At 51.3% G+C, this 18925-nt stretch overlaps 1 protein-coding gene across 4 annotated transcripts; it reads right to left on the reverse strand.

The window, feature by feature from the left end:
* Positions 1 to 751: 751 nt before the first annotated feature.
* Positions 752 to 12949, reverse strand: DHDDS (dehydrodolichyl diphosphate synthase subunit). 4 transcript variants are annotated; one of them, XM_086765048.1, is made up of 9 exons: positions 12635 to 12949; positions 11631 to 11711; positions 10640 to 10756; positions 9860 to 10002; positions 8413 to 8529; positions 8109 to 8210; positions 7345 to 7459; positions 5338 to 5445; positions 752 to 2369 (listed from the first exon to the last, which is right to left on the reverse strand). In XM_086765048.1, exons 2-9 carry the CDS (start codon positions 11691 to 11693, stop codon positions 2133 to 2135), a joined length of 1002 nt encoding a protein of 333 aa, XP_086621174.1. In that variant the 5' UTR covers positions 11694 to 11711; positions 12635 to 12949; the 3' UTR covers positions 752 to 2132. The 4 variants fall into 4 exon arrangements, with proteins under 4 accessions (XP_086621174.1, XP_086621173.1, XP_086621175.1 ...); XM_086765047.1 differs by having other exon boundaries at positions 11631 to 11714; XM_086765049.1 differs by lacking the exon at positions 12635 to 12949 and adding an exon at positions 11217 to 11416 and having other exon boundaries at positions 11631 to 11714.
* Between the last annotated feature and the right edge of the window lie 5976 nt (positions 12950 to 18925).

Consider the following 18925-nt stretch of genomic DNA (forward strand, 5'->3'; position numbering starts at 1 on the left):
ACTTGTGCCCACCCTCTAACGAAGCATGGCTTACGGGGAAAAGTGGCATTTTACTGGAATAACTGATGCAGGTGGAATAAACAAGCTGCCAGGTAACACAAGCCTTTTTCCACTGCCTGAAGAACTGATGTTTTCTCCTCCCCTACTACAGCAATGGCTTTTATAAAAGGGATTAAAAACTTTCCCTGCAAGCCTTCTGTAAACCAGATCTTTCTATTACCACACCTGCAACAGCCCTACTACCCCACCACTGTAGCTTTGGTCACCTGTAGCATCATAACACAACTGAAAACTTATTTTTTCTGTTTAAAGGCAAAAATACAGTCTGGGGTAGAAGACAGTCTCCTCATCAGCCTGGCAAAGCAGACTGGGGAGTGCTCTATCTCATGGAGAGTAAGCTATTTCCACAGATAGCTTCCTAAAATGTGAAGACAGAGAAAATAAAATACAGTAAAAGATGTTTAAAATCGACAGGTCCCATCATCTCAGCACGCTTTTATCCAAGCTGTTTGCTACTTACACAAGAGGAGGTTCATGCACGGAGCTTCATTCGGCCAGGCCCTGGGGCATCAGCAAACTGCTCACACTAGACTGTAAAAAGAACACAGCCTTCCAAGCATTTTCAGTCTAACAGGAATCGGATGAGGAGTCTGTCATAGGTTAAACAATACCGTATTAGACCTGGATGCCAACTTCATTACACCTTAGAATAAGCTCCACGTACTTTTAAACGTTCGGCTTGTTTTTTAAGTAAGTTTGGTACGAATATGCTTTATTCACGATTTGACAACGTAGTTATCTTCTTCACAATCACAGTCAAAGTGCTGAGGCTGCAGCACTTACATGTCTTTTAGATCTGCATTTTCTAGTTTTCACCTGGAGGTAAAAAGGAACACTTTAAAAACAGCAATAGCTGGTACTGCTGCACCTGCATGTGCATCAGAAACAAAAATCAAGACATTCTCTGTTATTTTGACTATGGGGACGGGAACCAGGAGAAATTGGAGACAGAAACAATCTTGGAAATTAACTAGTCCATCTCCCTGCCGATGGAAAATTGAGAACAAACACTCCGCAACTGCTCCAGCCACTCCCATTAAAATCAGCTAACCAGCCCTTCTAAACCATTTTGGCTGTGGTCAGGGGCTGGTTTTGGCTACTGTGTTCCTGAACTAAACCCACCCTCACTCCCTGGAAACAGGACGTGAAGTCATCGCTTGAGAGAGGTCTCAGAGGGATTTGGCATACTGTATCCATCACCTGGTTTTAGCTAACTTCTTTTCCTTTTTAAGCCATGAAGCTAATTCCCAACCAATCCTTTCTCCTTGCCTGCTCAGAGCCTCTTTCCTAAGCACAGTCAGTCTGTTCCAACATCCGCATCTTAGGCATTTGAGTTTTCCCTACACACTGCTCAGAAGGGATCACAGGACCTGATGAAGCTTTGGAGGGGGTTTTTTTGTTCTTTTTTTTTCTTTATGGCGAGGCTGACACCACCTCGCTTTAGCTCTTTGGAAGCCAAGAGCAGATACATCAAAACCAGCACAGTAAGGTGGGGAAAAGACAAGATGCTGTCATGAAGTAGGCAGTGTGGAATATCTCTGCCACTGCTTGGCACAGGGCTCTCTTCTACACCAGGAATAATCCTCTCCCTACAGAGAGGAAGGCTCCCTTTATGGCACAGCAGAGGAAATCTCAACAGAAGTCTCACTACTGCGAAGCCACATAAAGAATTCAAATCCAGACTGATTTAACAGGACTGAATTGGTTTGCCTGGGCCAACTCATGAGTCAAACAGAACTGGAAGCTTGTTTTAGGTAACTTCTTGTCACCAAAACAGTTAGGCCTGCAAAGTACCAAGCAGCAGGGATATGGTGGGGTGTGTGTATTCTCCATCATCAGGAGCAGGGAGGCGAGACAGAAGGACGGCATTACCTTCCTCAGCAGCATTCACAGAACGAGAAAGGTTCACAGTACTCTGTCCCCGTCCTTGGACAGGGCCAGCGGGGACGTAAAGTCCTACAGCAGCCCTGCGTCCCCGCTGCAAAAGCACACCAAATGAATTCCTCTGGGCAGCAGCTGTTCCCTCTAACACAGTTAGAAATTGTCTTCCCAAGAACAACCCAGCACCTATGTCATGCAGACACCGTACACAATCTTTCAAAGAAGTCCACTCTCTTGTGCTCCAGTGCCTGCAGAAAGCCCTGGATTCTCTCTTCCCGCATGGCGGTGCATTTCTGCAACAGTGTCCGTCGGCGCCGAGAGTCTCCGTGGGACGCAAACCCCTCCTGCTGCAGCTTCTTTGTCACATAAGCCTGATCCCTTTCCATCTGTTGTCGCCTCCTTTCCTCCATGTAGGAGTCTCTGGCCTTCTAGAGTGAAAAGCAGTAGAACGTTAGCACTTTACCAGGCCTTTCAGCTCATCCGTGGTACAGATGCAAGGCAGCACAGGTTATGGAAGAAACAGCCTCTGCTTGGCCATCAATCTGCAGGTTAAATGAAGGGTGGCTCTGAGCGCGCCTCCTCCACTTTGAAGCAGCCTACTGGATTGCTTATAAAAAAAAATATACAGAGATATCCTTCTGAACCTTCTCCCCAAGACACAGGTCTGTGCACAGCATTAACTCCTAGTTAAAACAGATAAAGGTCACGACAGAGGGTGGCAAAACCCTCAGATATCAGAATTAGAGAGGAACAGCATACAAGAGGACTTTCAAACCGCAGACGTGCACACACACTATCCTCGCCAGTGTCATCACAGAAACTTTGATCCTGATCACATGGCAGCAGAAAGGTTTTAGGGGATTCAGAACAATGATTTAAGGGGCAATTCTTTGAGCTGATGATCAGGTATTGAGCTAATCAGCTTCAGTAAAAAAGCAAGAGTGGGCTCAGCATTCCCAAACGCCTGTGATCTAATAACATACCGGTTCTAGACACAGCAGGATGAGCAGGAGAAAGGTAAAGGCAGTAGCTATCCTTGCCTACCCTTCAAGTGTTTGAAATGTTTTTGCAGAACATCACTTTTTATTGCATAGCCTCCAACAGCAAAGACACATCTGCATGCAGGAATATTAGGCTTTCGTTTTTCAAAAGAGTAAAATTGGTCACTGTGACAGAAGCTCACACACACACACAGGGAGTGCTGGCCTTTCAAATGAGCACGAAGATATAATTATTCTAATGAGAGCCTGACTCACTCTTCACCACACTTGCCCTGTGCCCAAGTCAGTAGTCTAAGCTCTGGCACTGTAAATTACCTTTTGTTGTGCTGGGAATGAGAGTAGAAATATCCCTAGCTACAGAAAGCCCACTGAACTGCTGTAGCTCGGCTTATTTAAAACACAAAGATCATCAGCCTGTTCAGCGTAAGACTTCCACCCTTGGACAGCGTGAAATTCTGTCTGTTCACCAGAGAAGACCCAGTGTGACCACTTCCATAGGGCAGCCTTGCCAAGGAACACCTGCATTCTCTCCCTCTGCCTACCATGTACCAAAAGCAGCTTTCACCTCAACCTGGGACTAAGCGGTGAGCAACAACCAGCTAGCAGACTCCCTTCAGCAGCAGGCTGACTGGAAAATGAAAATGGCTATTAAATGTGATGCTGCTTGAGTTTGTGGAGTGATCTTCTGTCAAACACCTCCAAATCAAATTTCCTTGTCAAACCTTCCATCCAGCTGCCTATCGGCACTGTAACTGCCTCCAGCGTCCTGAACACAGCGGCACTCTCCCAAAGTAGACACGGCTATTGCCGTATATTCTGGCTTCTCAGCAAGTCAAAGCCCTAGCTCCACCGTTCTCACCAAAAAGCAACCCTTCCACCACAGCAATTTGTTTCAAGAGCTCCAGATACTTTGGGCTTTCCAGATCACCTGTTTCAAACCTGAAAAAGCGCTTCTTAATCTCAGCAGTTCCTTTGAGTGAGAAGTCCTCCCTTCCACACAACTGGGCTGCATCCCGTAAAACAAGGGCAGCCTCATCCACTGTGGACAAAGCGAGTTTCGCAGTAAGAAAGCTGAGGAACAAGTCTGACCGATAAGAAATCTTGATAATAGCATAGCCTGAACACACACAGACTCACAAAAAAGAACTAAGAAAGATGCAACTAGCTAGGAACAGAAGCAGCACTGGGAGCAAAATCAGTGACCTTACGGTTCCAGACAGAGGCAAAGCTGATGTCCATGACAAACACTACTGCTTTTTTTACTTTCCTCTTCATGCAGAAGGTGAACTGCCATTAGTTGTATTAATACAACGAACTGCTGGTAGGAAGAGGGCAGACTTGGGGCAGAAAGAGGAACAAAAGAGGTTAAGGACGTGGAGAATCTGAATGCTTCCAGACTGATTGGACCAAATTAAATCCACCCATAACCACGACCGTCTATAACCTTTTTGACAACTCTCAAAGGTGAGCAAGGTCCCTGGAGGCAGAAATGGGCAATATAATGCCTGTCTTAAAAAAAAAACAAACCAAAAACAAACCCAAAAACCAAACCAAAACCAGAGAATTAAGGAAGAGACACACTCAGCAACCAGACACAGTGGAGGCAAGAGTCACCACAGCGAGCTCCTCCTCCTGCCAGTTACTGCTGCCTCTGTGCTACAAGCTCCTGCCCCCCAGATTTCCAATCGAGAGCTCCAGCTCCCAAACTGGTTTTGCTTAAAAATAGCCAGATTACTAAGTCACTACCAAATTGGTCAGATTTACCTGAACCGGGTCAGGGAGAGCTCATAACAACAGATCTAAGAGGGGAGGAACAACAACCAGCAATAGGAACGATCTCTTCGGTACGCACATCTGGACCCCCAAGAGGACACTTGTCCAGTGTCTCACAGCCTCACTTCAGCTCCCAGAAAGGAAACTCTAAACCCACTTGTTACAACCCTAAAAACTACAGCAGAGTTAGAGGAAGAGCATGCAAATTCTCCCTGCTCGTTCCAGAGTGAACTCTTTGCTTAAACCACTGCTGAAGCGGTTTGAGTTAAACTGGCTGATTTTGCCCTGTAGCAAATCAGGAGTGCTTACTTGTTCTGTCCTGTCACTCCCCAGGAGTGGGGACGGATACTTCCACCTGCTGGAAGGAGCAAGGAGCAGCAGAGTGGTGACTTCAGATACTTTAGATATTCCCGAAAGGAGGCGAGTGGCCACACACCAAGATGTTGTAACAAGCCATGTGGGTACAGAAGAAGCAACACATCTGGCATTAGCTGCTACTGAAACAAGATCTTCACTAACCGCACTAAATTAACAACTCTCTTCCCACTTCACACACTCTCACCTGATCTCTGCACACTGCTGTGCAGAAAACCTGCTGCGCTGAGCTTTGCATCTACCTTACCTGTAAAGCACTGTAGTTCATCTGGAACCGAAGGATAGCCTCACACAAGTTCCAAAAGGAATATTCTGGCCACAAGACTGACTGAAACACCAGGCATGAATGGGATGTCTGCAGAAAGCAAGATCACCAACAGTTTAATCATCTAGCAAGGGAAAAGTCATCAAGATGCAGCTCTGTTGGTCCAACTATACCAGTTTCCCCACAAAGATTTTACCTAGGCTGTGTTATCAGATTGTACTTGAAACAAATACCAGCCAGCAGGGTTTGAAATTGCACAATGTAGAGTCTTTCTGATTAGTCTTTAATGCTGGGACACTAGTCATCCATTCCTGTAAAAATACCAACAGGATTCTTTCTAGTGCTATGTCGGTCTTCACAGAGGTATTTTTAATAGCTTAGGCATCACAGACATATAACGAAACTAAAATAGCAACACCGGACTACCGAAGGCTGAGTTAAGGGAATAACAGATGAACTGAGGATCAGGACGTGACATTTAAGCCATTCATCAAACGACATATTCTTTGCTGCCCACTCATGGCATTTAAAGTGCTTAATGAATCTAAGAGTTGCAGTGCACTGAAGATATCCTAGAGCTGAAAGATGCAAGCTTTCAAATTAAAACCTATTTTTGCCATGAAGTTTCTCAGTTTCAGGTAAATGTGTTCCTATGACCATTACTACAAAATCTTAACACTTAAAAAGGACTGCCTGACTCTTAAAATTGTAATGCTACAGAAAATCTTAGTGTCAAAAAAAACACTGTAAGGACATTTTCTTTGACAGCAGGTAACCATCGTGAAAGCACAATTTTCTCCCGCTTTGTGGCTGTCAGGACACACACGATTGCGAGCAAGGGCAAATTCGCACTAACGCTCTGGTGTGGGAGCCGGCAGAGTGGAAGCAAAAGCACACGCGCTCCTGCGCTGCTTCTGCTGTGATCTACAGCACGGGAGAGGGGCACTACGCCAGGCGGACTCAGAGAGCACCAGCTTCCCCAGTAATGCTCCACCAGTTACAAGCTCACTGTCTCCAAGGCATCTCTGCCAGGACTACCAGCAAGAGGAGCAAGAAAATGTTAGTCTGCAGAGCTGACAAAAATGCAGGGAGGAGAGAGAGGGGGATGCCTGAGCAGGCAACCGCAACTCAGGCCAGAGAGCTTCAGTGAACTTGCCAATTAAATAAGTTGGAATAGGAACATTTGATGTGGTTGCTTAAAGGCAATTGGGTTTTGGCTCCAAATTGTACACATAAAACAAGATGCCAGCTTTAAGTAAAGCAGCTTGACTCAGATGTTCTCCTGCAAGGTTTGGGTTACAAAGAAGTCAATACTGCCTAGCACAGGAGAGAGAGAGAAATGGAAGCGGCTTTGGATACTGTAACTGCAAATACATGAACGCCATACGCATTCAGAACTTACTATGTTTCAACTCAGCAGCCTGGCCATGCCGATTTGACTTTACCACTCTTAGAAGCTGTCTTGCAGGGTCTTCTTTCCTTATGAAAGTCAAGCTGAGTCAGGCATGTACACTACATGTACCTTACAGGGTCACTCCTCCAATAGCTGACATGTGACAGACACCTCTCCCAGGAATCTAGAAATCCTTCCTAGGATTTCCTCATCCGAGAAAACATATTGCAGGTTAAATTAATCTAAGCCAGGAATTTACCAGTCAAATGAGAAATTACCTAAATGTGAGAAGAGGAGCAAAAGGATGAGCAATACATGATCTCCTTGACCGCTGTCAGCTCGACTAATTGGTGATTTTTAATTAAGTGTTTTCAGGATGATACAGTTTCAGACTTGTGCTGCAAGGTATTTTAGGCAATTACAGAACTGCAAGAAACAGATTCCTCAGAGGTGCCCCAGCACTCAGTCCATTCAAGAAGTCACCCGACCCCTGGCAGACAGAGTTTAAGAGCCCTCATGTCAGCTCACACATGCAGTCAGCAGAACACTCTCTGATGCAAAGATGGAATATTTCAAGGAGAAAACAAAAACTTTACCTGCCAGAGCAAGAAATCACTCAATCGAACCTCTCCAGAGGTCCGAATCAGGAGGTCTGGGTCAGGGGAGTTGTTGGTGTACAGACACTTATCAAGCAACGATTCAGACACATCACTAAGAAAGACAGATGCATCTTATTAACATCACTTCCCTGACCCGGTGGAGGCAGCACTACTAAATCAGAATTACTGAGGGTTTTTTTATAAACACAGGACTGCAGATTAAAACTGGGTGGTGAGCTGTACCACAGCCAGTCATCGACTTGCTTCTGATGCAGGCTGCTGTCTGCTCCACAGGCTATTTCTAATGCTCTTTCAGCCCCCAGAGCATCCCCCACCATGCTCTTTGAAACCAGACTGTGAGGACTTCCACCTGGAGCAGAGAACAGAGTGCTAACTACTCCATCTCCTCCAGGGTGGAGGAACAGTTCAGTATTCACGATTCATCTGTTGTTTGACCTCACAGCCAAAACTGCCACCCAAGCAGGCAACCGTTGTGGCATAAAGATCTGCCTGCACATTTAAACTAACTTAAGACACAGACCTAACTTCTCTTCTGTCTTGGTTGTGTATCTATCACCACAGTAACTGAAATAATAAAAACCAAACATTGCATAGTAACTTTAAGTCATTTGTTCCAGTCATACTGGTTTGATGAGACCTATTTAAGAGCCACTTGGCTTCTGAGAAGTTATTAATAAAGCGTAGGAGGCAAAACAGGCAGTCTTCATCTATGAAGCCTCACACAGAAAGGCAGGAGTTACCTGGGTTCCAGCAGTCCTTGTTCCACCCCCCACGCCATCTCCCTGACAGCGTTGCTGATTTCATGTCTCGATGTGTACGCAAAGCAGACATTTAGAAAGCATCTGAACAGAGGACAAAGATGTGAAAGATTAACTGAAGGAAGGTCCAGTAGATGACAGAAAGAAGAATATCTACAACAGTTATGTGTGCTTGTAGGACAAAGGGAAAAAAAAACCAAACGAGTAGCATGTCTGCCAAGGCTCAGCCTTCAGGTAGAGGAGGAAGACGGGCAGTATCAGCTACTTTAAACTGCGAGTTACTTACTTGTTGTAGTTCCTAGTTGCCAGCACAGCTTGGGCAATCAGCTCCTGAATATCCAAGGGCAGAAGTGGCAGGTCTCCAAGGACACGGATACACACTCCATGCTTCTTCAAGCTCTCCCTACACCCAATAACAAGAGTTAGGACTGCTGAAAACAGATCAGCCCCTACTGCACAAGTGCCATGTTCGCCTTGTGTAACATCCACCAAAGGAAAACAGCAGGCAGGTAGCAAGCACAGCTTCAGCAAAACTAAGAATTAGAAAAAGGCAAAGTGACCAAATGTTTTTCAGGTGTTGAAAGCTGGCTGAGATTTGATCTCCCCAAAACATTCCCTGAAGGGACACTGATCATTCCCCATACAAGTCCCTCAGGTACAGACATAACCAAAGGACTAGAAAATTATCACAGATTAGGTGTTCCTACCTGAAGTTAGGAAAATCCACATGGAAAACTTAGAATACAACCACAGACTCTGGGCATCTATAACTAATCAAAAATTAAAATGACTATTGGTCACCCACAGAGTAGCACAGCTCCTTTCCGGTGTAAGGAAAGATTAATGTATCGATGAGGGCGGGATGGGGGTGGTGGAGTGAACGTCAGATGAGACAGGAAATCATCCATGCCTGCTACGGCATTATTCTGAGCAGACAGGACACCACACCCCGTGGGATCTTACGGGTTCCTGCTGCTGCCTGCCTGGTGCTACACACTGCCTGACGAAGGGCTGCGTTCGATATGAACTGGGGAAGCAGCCTTTTCCAATTGTGGTGTACTGCGGTGCTCAGACAGCCCTGATCTTCCCAGCTTCTACTAGCGCACAGACGCTACCCTCTCCCTCCTGTTTTTCCAACTGTGTTCCCTCACTGCCTTTCAAACTTACTTCAACCAGATAAAAGACCTCTTCCACACACCACTCTTCACATCAGTCAGGCGTGGGGAAACAAACACATCCACTGAGCAACAGGACACTAACACAACTCCCTGCTCGCTCAAATCCGTACTGGTTCCATCCATGCGCAATACCTGAACTAGTTCTCCAACTCCAACAAGCGACCCAACACTCCATGTGCCCAGAAGTAAAAGTCTCAAGTTACCGCTCAGCGAGTTGCCAAGCTAAACTCTGACCTGCCAAGAATACCATGAAAGAATTTAAGACAAGGCTTTGCTACTTCATGAAAACAGGGCACCGAGCACTCTAGTGCTAAGCAGGAATTTCTACTTGTGCTGGGCTCATATGCTACAGCCTCAAATCCAGTGTGCTGGGGGCTGTGCGTGCTCAGGAGCTGTACATCCCATCCAGGCAGGCAGAGCCCCTCAACACAAATCTCTAGCTGGAGGTGAAGATTCATTTAATCCACGTTCACAACTTCCAACATCCCTGTAACACCTCTTACTCGTGTCCTGCTTTAGTTCCATCCTGTGGGATACAAACGAGAGGATTCTTACTGTTCTTCCAGTAGGCGGCTAAATTTCTGTCTTGCCAGATCCATCAGTCCATCCACCTCCTCCTTGGAGCGCTTGAAGTTCTCAATACTAAAAGCATAAACAGTGACCTCCCGAATGCCCAGATTTAAGCACCACCGTAGGGTCTGCAAAAAGACAAAACATAACAGAAACCAAAAGTCAGATAAGCAGACTCAGGAAATCAGACAGGTCAGCAAGACCCAGCTTCTCCACTGCTAAAACCTTCCTGTCATTTGCCACCGTGCTAAGACTGCATCAAAAGAAACAATCGTCAGGGCCGACAATTAAAACCACTTGATGAGAATTTCAGATTCATTTTAAAGAAGAGGAGGAAAACATCAATATCTAAGAGTGTGAATCCACAACAGATATGGGACTAATCCAGCTAGGGAAAGTACTTTTTGTGGATAGCATTACAAATTATATAATACCGTACCTTTCAAAGCTTTTTCAAAGAAATTCAACATGTTTTACAGAATTAAAAGCTTCAAGATCTGCAAGGTAGATATTTTAATAGAGTGTAAAACAGGGGAGAAGACAACCAGGTGATTAGAATGACTCTGCAAGATAACAGGAAAGAGAGAAAGAGAGAGAGGACCTGGAGTTGGGAAGGCTGATGACTAACCTCAGCTCCAAGCACAGGCCTGACTCCCGTGAAGAAAAGGAACACAATGCACCAGTCAAGTGGTGAACAACTCAGCTGGTAAGCACGGCTCTAACTTTGCACACACACAACAGAAAGGCAGCAAACGTCCTTCCCACCTGTGCCAGCTTATCGAAGCCTTGCGAATGCCCCTCCTGCCTCTCCACGTGGCACTTTTGGGCATAACGGCGATTGCCGTCCATGATGAAGGCAACATGCTTGGGCATTGGACCTGCCTACAGAATAAGGAGAAACACAAAGACCAGAAAGTGAACAGCCAAGCTGGCGTCTCTCATCACAGGGAGTTTAGCCTCACTGTTTCCGGCAGCGTTGCCTATTTGTAGGAGTGCAGTGCCTATCTCCTGCCTTCAAGTCTGGAGCTGGAAAGAGTACGACGCTAACTACCTCTTTATTCACCCCCGTTTAGGCTAAAAAGCATGTCAGTATTAACAATTGCCTAAACTGAAAAGCAATTTTGCCCTTCCCACTTCTATCGCATGACAGAACTGTAGGAGGGAGAGCAGCTCTGCCACAGCTACAGGGGAGGGTGCACACGGTTTCATGCTGCTGGAACTGCACGCATTTTTTTATTTCAGAGGTCAGGGGCATTTTCACAGACAGAAACAACCTTATAGAAAACAAAACAAGAGTCACGAGACTTTCCCCCACTTAAGAGGAGTATTCCTTTCCACTGACCTCATTAGGTCTGCACAGATCCTTTTGCAAGAAGGACAGCACCACCAGTCTCCAGACTCTGCTGAGCAAGGACAGAATTTTCCTGGAACTGGCGAGTTATTAATCTAATCACGAGAAACTTTGTTTAATTTCTTAGACTCATGATCCGACCATCTTGCTTCTCTCTCTCCTTCACCAGCAAGGGCACAAAACATGGAAGCCTGGGAGTGTAAGCTCATTATTGGCAAGCACTGCCTGCAGCCTTGCTCATTTGCAAGACTAAGCTTAAGTAATTTTCCGTCCTCGAACGCTGTTTAGGGACGTACATCCAGTGCCAGCATTAATATCTATCCTTGCCAACAACACAGCAGAGCAGTCACAGAGACAGTTCCACTCTGAACCCTGACGAAGCTGGTAGCCAAATTCATTCCTCACCTTAATGATGTTGGCACAAAATCTCTCTATGATGGTCAGCTCGCCTTCTTTGATCCACGACATGTTTTACCGAGAGCTCCTCTTCTTTTTCAACGGGAAGATGAAAACAAAGGGGTTAGAGGTGCAGAAGATTCTGTCTGAGCCCCAAGCAACACTACAAATCATCACCTTGCAAAACTAAGCTTTGACTATCTGCTTTGGAGCCCTTTTAATCACCTGTACAAACACTCCAAATAACCAGAAAATGGGGGAGCTCAGAAACGAGCTCTGGAACTTTCCTGCTATACATCATCAGAGTGGATTCTGTACGAGCTGGTAACAAGGAAAAAAAACCTGTGCCTTCCAGCCGAACTAGCTGGTGAGTTAGCACAGACCTGTAATCCGAGCTGCGGCCAGGCGAGTCACAGGGTGGCAGCAGCGCAAACTGACCTTCAATGCTTTTTTGTGTTGGAAATCCTTCAAACGAAGCAGACATCTACATCACCAGCTACCCCGCACTTGTGCCACCACTGATATTTTTCCTTCGTAAGCAGAGAACTTCAGCCTCGGGAGCTGCAAAAATACTGGGTTTTCTGCCACGTTATCTGCACATTGAGTACTAAGACCTGGTCTGAGCTAACAAGGTACAAGAGCCTGCTGAGCTTCCACGTTAATCTTCAATTCTCCCAGCTGGGAGAGAAGCAGGCAAAGCAGCTCTGAAGAGAGAGCTGTGGGATCAACGGCCCAGATCCAACCACCCAGATCCCACCAGACCAGGGACGGAAGCAGATTCGAATTACACCGACTGCACTTATTTTCCGTAGGGGCCGCCTCTGCCCCCTCCCTCGGGAAGGGATGCCCAGCCACAAACCATTACAGCGGGGCACCGCCGAACCTCGGGCTCCGCTACTACGGCTCCTGACGCGCTCCCCTTGACCAGCTCAGGCTGGAAACACGTCCCCTTCCAGGGCCACCTCCGGCCGCTGGCAGCCACCGCTCTTCCACAGCCGATTTTACACACTCACCTTAAAAACCGACCTTCACGGCGGAGCCCCGCGCCCGTACGGCAGGGACACGGCACCAGAAGCGACGCGACCCGTTCAGGCCCAGCCGGCCGGGTGCAGCCAGGAAGCTTTCCCGGCCCCGGGCCGCTCGCCCTACCGACAGCGAGCGGAGGCGGAGGAGGGGAGAGGGACGGGCACCCGGATCCCCCCGCCCGGGTGAGCCAGGCCCGGGAGGCGGGAACGGGGCGTCCCCTCAGGCCTCCCCCGGCGCGGTCAGGGGAGGGAAGCGGCGGCCGAGGGTGGGAGAGGGCCGGCGGAACGAGAGACCGAGGCACCGCGCCGCCGCCCCGGGCCCCGCCGGAGGATGACGTGCCCTTCCGCTTGCGTCACCCCGCCGGCGCCGAGGGGCGGGGCGGGGCGGGGCGGGGCAGGGTTCGTGCGCATGCGCGGAGGGGCGCTGTCGGGCGGGGGCCGGGGCGGGGGCCGGGGCGGGGGCCGGGGCGGGGGCCGGGGCGGGGGCCGGGGCGGGGGCCGGGGCGGGGGCCGGGGCGGGGGCCGGGGCGGGGGCCGGGGCGGGGGCCGGGGCGGGGGCCGGGGCGGGGGCCGGGGGAGCTGCGGGTCCGTGGCGGGGCCCGGGCGGTTCTGGGACAACGCGGAAGGGCAGGGGTAGCTCGGGGAAGGAGGGGCCTGCAGGCCAACGGCGAGGCCAGTGTGGCTGTGGGGCAGCTGCAGGCTGACAAGGAGGCTCAGCTTGGCTTTGAGGCAGCCTGGCGGGGCCCGGGCCGTTGTGGGGGGCTGCAGGTCAATGGCAGGGCCCGGGCGGTTATGGGGGGCTGTAGGTGATGGCAGAGCCAGGGCAGTTGTGGGGGGCTGTAGGTGATGGCAGAGCTGGGGCGGTTGTGGGGGGCTGTAGGTGATGGCAGAGCTGGGGCGGTTATGGGGGCTGTAGGTGATGGCAGAGCTGGGGCGGTTATGGGGGCTGTAGGTGATGGCAGAGCTGGGGCGGTTATGGGGGGCTGTAGGTGATGGCAGAGCTGGGGCGGTTATGGGGGCTGGGGGCGATGGCAGAGCTGGGGCGGTTATGGGGGGCTGTAGGCCGATGGCAGAGCCAGGGCAGTTGTGGGGGGCTGGGGGCGATGGCAGAGCTGGGGCGGTTATGGGGGCTGGGGGCGATGGCAGAGCTGGGGCGGTTATGGGGGCTGTAGGTGATGGCAGAGCTGGGGCGGTTATGGGGGGCTGTAGGTGATGGCAGAGCTGGGGCGGTTATGGGGGCTGTAGGTGATGGCAGAGCTGAGGCGGTTATGGGGGCTGTAGGTGATGGCAGAGCTGGGGCGGTTATGGGGGGCTGTAGGCCGATGGCAGAGCCAGGGCAGTTGTGGGGGGCTGGGGGCGATGGCAGAGCTGGGGCGGTTATGGGGGCTGGGGGCGATGGCAAAGCTGGGGCGGTTATGGGGGCTGTAGGTGATGGCAGAGCTGGGGCGGTTATGGGGGCTGTAGGTGATGGCAGAGCTGGGGCGGTTATGGGGGCTGTAGGTGATGGCAGAGCTGGGGCGGTTGTGGGGGCTGTAGGTGATGGCAGAGCTGGGGCGGTTATGGGGGGCTGTAGGCCGATGGCAGAGCCAGGGCAGTTGTGGGGGGCTGGGGGCGATGGCAGAGCTGGGGCGGTTATGGGGGCTGGGGGCGATGGCAGAGCTGGGGCGGTTATGGGGGGCTGTAGGTGATGGCAGAGCTGGGGCGGTTATGGGGGCTGTAGGTGATGGCAGAGCTGGGGCGGTTATGGGGGCTGTAGGTGATGGCAGAGCTGGGGCGGTTATGGGGGCTGTAGGTGATGGCAGAGCCAGGGCAGTTGTGGGGGGCTGTAGGTGATGGCAGAGCTGGGGCGGTTGTGGGGGCTGTAGGCCGATGGCAGGGCCGGGGCTGTTGTGGGGGACTGGAGGCTGGTGGCAGGGCTGGGGCAGTTATGAGGGGCTGGAGGCTGATGGCAGTGTCAGCACAGTGACAGGGGGCTAGAGGTCGATGGCAGGGCCGAGGTGGTTATGGGGGGCTGCAAGCCGATGGCAGGGCCAGGGTGGTTGTGGGGGACTGGAGGCTGCTGGCAGAGCTGGGGTGGTTATGGGCTGACAGTTCAGCCCGTGCCAGAGTTAGGGCGGCCTAGTGCAACTGGGGTGCTCATGGGTCAAGCTGGCAGTGGGGCTGGGTTGGTTGTGGGGGGCTGTGGGGAGTGGTGGGGTACGGGGAGAAGCGGCTGCAGGCTGGTCGTGAGTAAGGTCAGGGTGGTTATGGGGGACTGGAAGCCGGTAGCACGGCCAGACTGGTTATCAGCTGCAAGGTGAGGCAGCTGTGGGATACCCCAGTTCCCAGCACCCCCCCCCCCCCCCGGCCCTGGCAGCACACATTTCGGGTCTGGGCTTCTCAAACCCAGGGGAGGAAAAAACCCAGTAACCACACACAGAGATCACCAACAGCCATTGCTCATGGTCTTTATTTTTTTTTTTCCAAGAAAAGAAAAAAAAAAGCAAATTTTACATAGTTGGTACAAAAACAAATTAAAAAAAAAAATATGAAGGAGGGGGAAAAACCCGCAGCAACAGGAACCGAGGATCTCACTGCAGGGACTCGGGGTCATCCCTGAGCCGCACAGGGCCACCCCGATTATCCCCTCCCTCCCACCCACGTCATAAAAATTCACGAGTTTGACACAAACAAGCTTTGGTTGCTAGCAGTAAACATGGATTACATTCTTCCGTCTCCTCGTAGACAATCTTGTGACTCAAGGCTTTTGCAGCGGGGCAGACGCCCTCCCGTGAGGGACAGCTTTTCCTGATACATTCAAACGCTCCCCCTCCCTGTGTCACGGCGGGACCCTGAGTGCGCAGCCTCAGCCGCCCGCGATCCGCCGTCCCGTAATGCATAGTGCCCAGCGCCTGCGAGCCGCGCGCGGGCGGGGTGGGTGATGGTGCAGCAATTTAGTTAATTATTGTCAAGATACGGGAAGAGCCACAACGGCAAATGCAACGAGAAGATGCGAATCAATCCCATCTTCTCCAAGGTGGCTTCCCTTCACAGATTAAAATTCCCTGTTTTCTTGGATCCCGGTACCACGCTGGCCCCGAGGGAAAACCTGAGTGATTCTCTAAGCCGCCTGCTCTTTGCGTGAGCCCAGGACAGGGGTGGTTACAGAGCTCGTATCCCCACACAGAGTTGCAAGGCAGAGTATACAGAGAAGATCCTGTCTCCCTGGTCCATAACCTATTAGATGCTTTGGCTATTTTTATTTTCTTTTTTTTTTTTTTTTTTCCCTCTTACTTTTGTAAACAATAGTCAAGGAGAACACTGAGAGAATATGGAAAGATTTACAGAGGTATTTACACACACTAGAAATCTAGCAGAAAAATCACCAAGCCATTAAACTGGGGGTGAGGGGGGAAAGGTCCTACGTGATTCTTCAAGACAGATACGAGAATTAGGGGGGCAGCAGTTTCCCTGGCACAACCGAGGCGCCGAGGGGAGGCCAACAGCCCCCCGCAACGCGGCAGCGGGACCAAGGCCCAGGCTTAGACGCGCAGCCCAGTGCGCTCTATTGCATTTACCCCGTGCAGACAAAAGCTGTTTTCCTGAAGTCGTTTTCTATAGATCCCATTGCTAGTCAAGAACTAAAAAGTCCTTCCCCCCACCCCCCCAAGAAGAGACCACCACCTCACCACAAAAACTACTGGAGCAGGGCAGGCAAGCAGCTGGGGAGCCGCTCCCCGTCCCCCCGGTGCCTGCGTGCTGCAGGGCAGAGCAAAGCCTCAGCGGGGTCACCGGGCTGCAGCAGCCTCAGCGGGGTTCCCCTGGCGATGCCCCTTGGCGAGGATGGAGTAGGAGCTCCCCGTCTGTTCCAGCCCTGCTCCTCATCTAAACCTATCGCTACCTAAAAAACAGCAGAAACCGTGCCCACGTCCTGACACGCCGGCACAGCGAGATGCCCTCCCTGGGAAGGCTCCAGCCAGCCCCTGGGTTGCAAAGTGGAGTGTTAATGCCCCAAAAACTGGAATCCAGAGTTTCCCCTGGCCATCGCGAGCCAGCATTTGGGGGAAGCCGGGAAAGGGAGAAGAAAGATGGAGCAGCTGCACCTCCCTTGGACTTGGATCCGCCTTGGCACCAGGTCCCTCGTCCCAGGAGGTCACGGACAGCAGTCAGCCCTTGGCTCGAGGGAGAGTTAGGGCAGGGGATTGAGGGTAACCCTCAGCCTCCCGCCAACCTCCCTGGCCGCTGTCAGCACTTGCAACATCCCCCCTGAGCGGGCTGGGACCCCCATCCCAGCTTTCCGACCCTCAGCCACACGGCACCAGCCTGCTGGGAGCCTGTGTGACGTCCCAGCCCACGGGCGATAACAGGGAAGGCATGGGCACGGGGTGGACTGGAGAGTTCCCATTGGGATGGCGGGGAGGGGACGTGTGAGTGTAAACAGGAGAGAGAAATGGAGGACAGTCCTCAAAAGCCACCAGGCTGGGAGAAAATCTGGAGTTGGGGAGCCGACACGGGCTCTAGCAGCTGTTCCCTGCCCCGTGGCACTGCCTGGCTTCTCCATCCCCGCACACGGCTCTACAGACCCAAATTCCTCCTTAGGCCAGGGGGGAAAGGGAAAGAGACTCTATTAAAACACAGTTAAAAAGAAAACAAACCCCAAACATACCAAAAAACACAACGAAAAAACTTGACAACATGTCAGTCCACCTAGCGAACATCCAGTGAGGTAGATCTACACTTCCAACACAAACTCCGTCACGTCTTTGTGCTGTTAGAAAAAACCTTCCTCTCTGTCCAGCACTGGGCTACAGAGGCATTTTATCCCTGAGATTGCTCGAATACCTGAGAATAAGTTGCAGGAATTACGTCCTTTCTCTCTCTTTTTTTTTTTTTCTTAAAGATTAAAATATACAAAAATACAAAACCAGAATATTTATATTTAAAAAAAAAAAACAAACCCAAAACAAAGACGACAAACAAACCCAAAGATACGTCATTCACGCACGTCCTAGTGCAGGTTTCACTTGGCGTTGGCTTTGGCACGGAGAGGGAGGCTGCCCCAGGAGAAGGGCTGTCTGCCGGGGCCAATAAATAAAGGCAAGGCTTCGGGGGGGCCGGCGGGGAGGGAGGACAGCAGGACAGGACCTGGGGCACCCTTTTCCTCTGCCCCTGGGGAGGCTCAGCCCAGGGGCACGGGACGGGCAGGAGGAGCAGCGGCGCGGTTTTGTCCTGCGTGGGTTTGATCCAGAGCCCGTCGGAAGGCGCAGGCAGGCTGGGTTCTGGATCAGGGCACGGCTGGATCTGCGTGAGCCCCGGGGGTGGGGGGTTGCGTACGCAACCTCTGAGGGAAATGCTCCCAGCAACAGCCCCGGGAGCCGGCTCTGCCCCGTGTCTGGCGGCCAAGGCTTGATGAAGAGCATTTCTGCTCCATGAAGCCCTCCTGCTCCCCGGCTCCATGTTTTGGAGGCAGAGAGAAGCCTTAGAGGGGAAGAGCTGGCTGCACAAAACACCTCGGACCCTCTGGGCTGGCATTTGGAAAGGCTTAGGGGGAAAAACCAAAGTTTTTTTTTACTTTTCTTTTGATCTGATCTCCCCAAAGCTCATGAGCAGGCAGCAAGTGTTAGCCCAGCCACCAGAGATGCCCCATTTCCTTCCAGACTGAGCCCAAATCTGGGCTCTGCTGGTTTCGGCAATGGGGCGGCCGCAGAAGAACTGCAAATCCTCGCACTGACCTCCGAGTGAGAAGCCGCGAGGGGCAGAGAGACCCGCGAGGCCGGCCCACGGGCATCTCCCCGGCGCTCTGCAGCCAGCCTTCCCCCCCTCGCCCTCCCTCCCTGGGGCAGAGAGGGACGGGGCATGCACAGGAGCGGGTCCCCCCAGTTTGCCTGGGCTGTGCCGGAGCCCGTTTGGAGCTCGGGAGAACAAGGAGCCGTGAGCTCCTCCCTGAGATGTTGCGTTGCTGCTCCTCCTCCCAGAGACACTGCTGCCTGGCTTCATTTAAGAAAAGAATAAAGATGAATCAAATATGGATTTTTTTTTTTGTTGTTTTTTAGCTGGAAGAGGTCTGTTGGATGCTGCCTCCGTCTATTTTTGGAACAAGCCATCCCAAAGGCTTTCCTTTGGGCTGGGAGCAGGGGGAAAAGGTCTGTGCAGGGACAGCAGGTCCCCACCGTTAGCGCTGCTGTCTTCCCTCCCCGCTCCTTCACCCTGCCGTCCCTCCTCCGAGCCCCCGCGGCTGCCCGTTGCCTTGTCAAAGCCTTTTCATCCCGGTGGAAGCCCCCCCCTCCCTGCCACCCGCCA

The sequence above is a fragment of the Chlamydotis macqueenii genome, chromosome 22 (assembly GCF_036417535.1).
Source record: "Chlamydotis macqueenii isolate bChlMac1 chromosome 22, bChlMac1.mat, whole genome shotgun sequence".
Lineage (NCBI taxonomy): Eukaryota > Metazoa > Chordata > Aves > Otidiformes > Otididae > Chlamydotis > Chlamydotis macqueenii.

Excerpts from the sequence above, each read along its gene's own strand:
- DHDDS (XM_086765048.1), bottom strand. The coding sequence starts at position 11,693 with ATGTCGTGGATCAAAGAAGGCGAGCTGACCATCATAGAGAGATTTTGT. Across the intron at positions 8,211-8,412 it reads GCAACTAGGAACTACAACAA|ATGCTTTCTAAATGTCTGCT; the intron begins GTAAGTAACTCG and ends TCCTCTGTTCAG. Across the intron at positions 7,460-8,108 it reads CAAGGACTGCTGGAACCCAG|TGATGTGTCTGAATCGTTGC; the intron begins GTAACTCCTGCC and ends TGTCTTTCTTAG.